This window comes from Bombina bombina, chromosome 8, assembly GCF_027579735.1.
Source record: "Bombina bombina isolate aBomBom1 chromosome 8, aBomBom1.pri, whole genome shotgun sequence".
NCBI lineage: Eukaryota > Metazoa > Chordata > Amphibia > Anura > Bombinatoridae > Bombina > Bombina bombina.
In genome coordinates, this window is record NC_069506.1 from 121841924 (window position 1) to 121843913 (window position 1990).

At 34.2% G+C, this 1990-nt stretch overlaps 1 protein-coding gene across 1 annotated transcript; it reads left to right on the forward strand.

Annotated features, from left to right (window-relative positions):
- Window positions 1–738: 738 nt before the first annotated feature.
- LOC128638852 (olfactory receptor 1020-like) lies at window positions 739–1686 on the forward strand. Its single transcript, XM_053690986.1, has one exon. The coding sequence runs from the start codon at window positions 739–741 to the stop codon at window positions 1684–1686; it is 948 nt and encodes a 315-aa protein (XP_053546961.1).
- The last annotated feature ends 304 nt before the right edge of the window (window positions 1687–1990 follow it).

Here is a 1990-nt window from a genome sequence, read left to right on the forward strand (position 1 = left end):
TCCGACAGTGTAGTAACGGTTTTGCGCTGGCATTGGAAACCGGGTATTATTTAAAGATTAGCAGCTTCTGATACTTTGTATGGGACACAATAATGTTTTCAGCAGCCAGATTCCGGTTGCCGAAATTTAGTTATAATGGGCGCACGCAAACCAAATTACGGCTCAATGGATATGAGCTCTTAGCTGGTAAGACAAATTGTATACAAAAGGAGAAAATTCAGGACTGTTACTACTCTCACTAAAAGTGGGCATCCTGCAAAAATCACTCCAAGAGTTCAATGGGCAATCCGGAAACAGGTTGAGAAAGAACCCAAAAATAATAACAAAAGATCTCTAGTAAACTCTACAATCCATGCATAAGAGAAGATAGCGTTTGTCTATAATTGTGACTTAGATGAAGATTAGACCACATTCTATGAGTAATCAATGCAGAAATCCAAGTAATTACAAATAGTGCACAAACTTTCTCTTGCAGCTGTACATGGCATACCCTAGTGCACTGGTACATTGGTCATAGATATAGTAACCCTACTGAGTTCACACAAATAATCAAATAGAGGATGCAATAGGACATTTTCAAAACACAGGTTCTGTAACCAAGCATTGCTGCCTTATATTTGTGATTTGTACTATATATTTGATATAAACAGTCTGTGGCTTTTTAATATATATAGTTTTCTTAACTACATTACTTTTCCTGAATCTTTAATTTATTTTCCTTACAGGAACACATATGAAATGAAAAAAGTAAATTATACCATAACAACAGACTTTATTCTTATTGGACTCTCTGATCATCCTGAGCTTTATCTTTTTCTTTTCATTGTCTTCTTACTAATTTATACAATTAGTATCATTGGAAATGTCTGTATAATTATTGCATACAAACTGAGTCATAATCTCCAAACTCCTATGTACTTCCACCTTACCAACCTCTCAATCTTAGAGATTTTTTACATTTCATCCACTGTTCCAAAAATGCTATCAAATTTAGTGATGGAGAATGAAACTATCTCTTTCCAAGGATGTGCAATACAAATGTTTTCTTTTTTGCTTTTTGGTAGTACTGAATGCTATATGCTCGCGGCTATGGCTTACGATCGGTATAATGCCATATGCAATCCCCTCTTATATAATATCATTATGAACAGAGGAATGTGCATAAAGCTTATAGCTGGCTCATACATCATTGGTTTAGTGAATGCCCTAACACACACTACTCTAACCTTCACTTCCTCCTTTTGCGGAGCAAAGAAAATTGACCACTTTTTTTGTGACATTCCACCTTTAATAAAACTGTTGTGTACAGACACCTGGATTAATGAAATGGTTGTTTTTTTCATAAGTGGGGCTGTTGTTGTTGGTTCATGTTTGCTAGTAATGATCTCTTACATAAATATAATTAAAACTATATTAACCATCCAATCAACATCAGGGAGGAAGAAAGCATTCTCAACTTGCTCTTCTCACTTTACAGTTGTCACAATATTTTTTGGTTCTGCTATTTTCATGTATATGAGACCTAAATCAAGTTACGCAATGGATCAAGACAGATTGATTGCGGTTATGTACGCTGTTATTGCACCATTATTAAATCCTTTTATATACAGTCTCAGAAACAGCGATATGAAAACTGCTTTCAGAAATATAGTTCATCGATATATAGTAAACACAAAGCATGTATAAGAATCTTAAGGACCACTCAATGCAAAATAATTACATTAATAAAAAGTACACAATAAAAAGACAATGCAATAACAATTACTCTGAATTTCAAATAAGCAGTAGATTTTTTTCTGACAAGTTAATTTTTTCTCCCATTTTCCAGCCCCCTGTATCATGTGACAGACATCAGCCAATTACAGACTAGTATACATATACTCTGTGAGCTTGTGTACATGCTTAGTAGGATCTTGTTCCCCAGAAAGTGTGCATATAAAAAGACTGTGCAAAATTTGATAATGAAAGTAAATTGGAAAGTGTCTTAAAA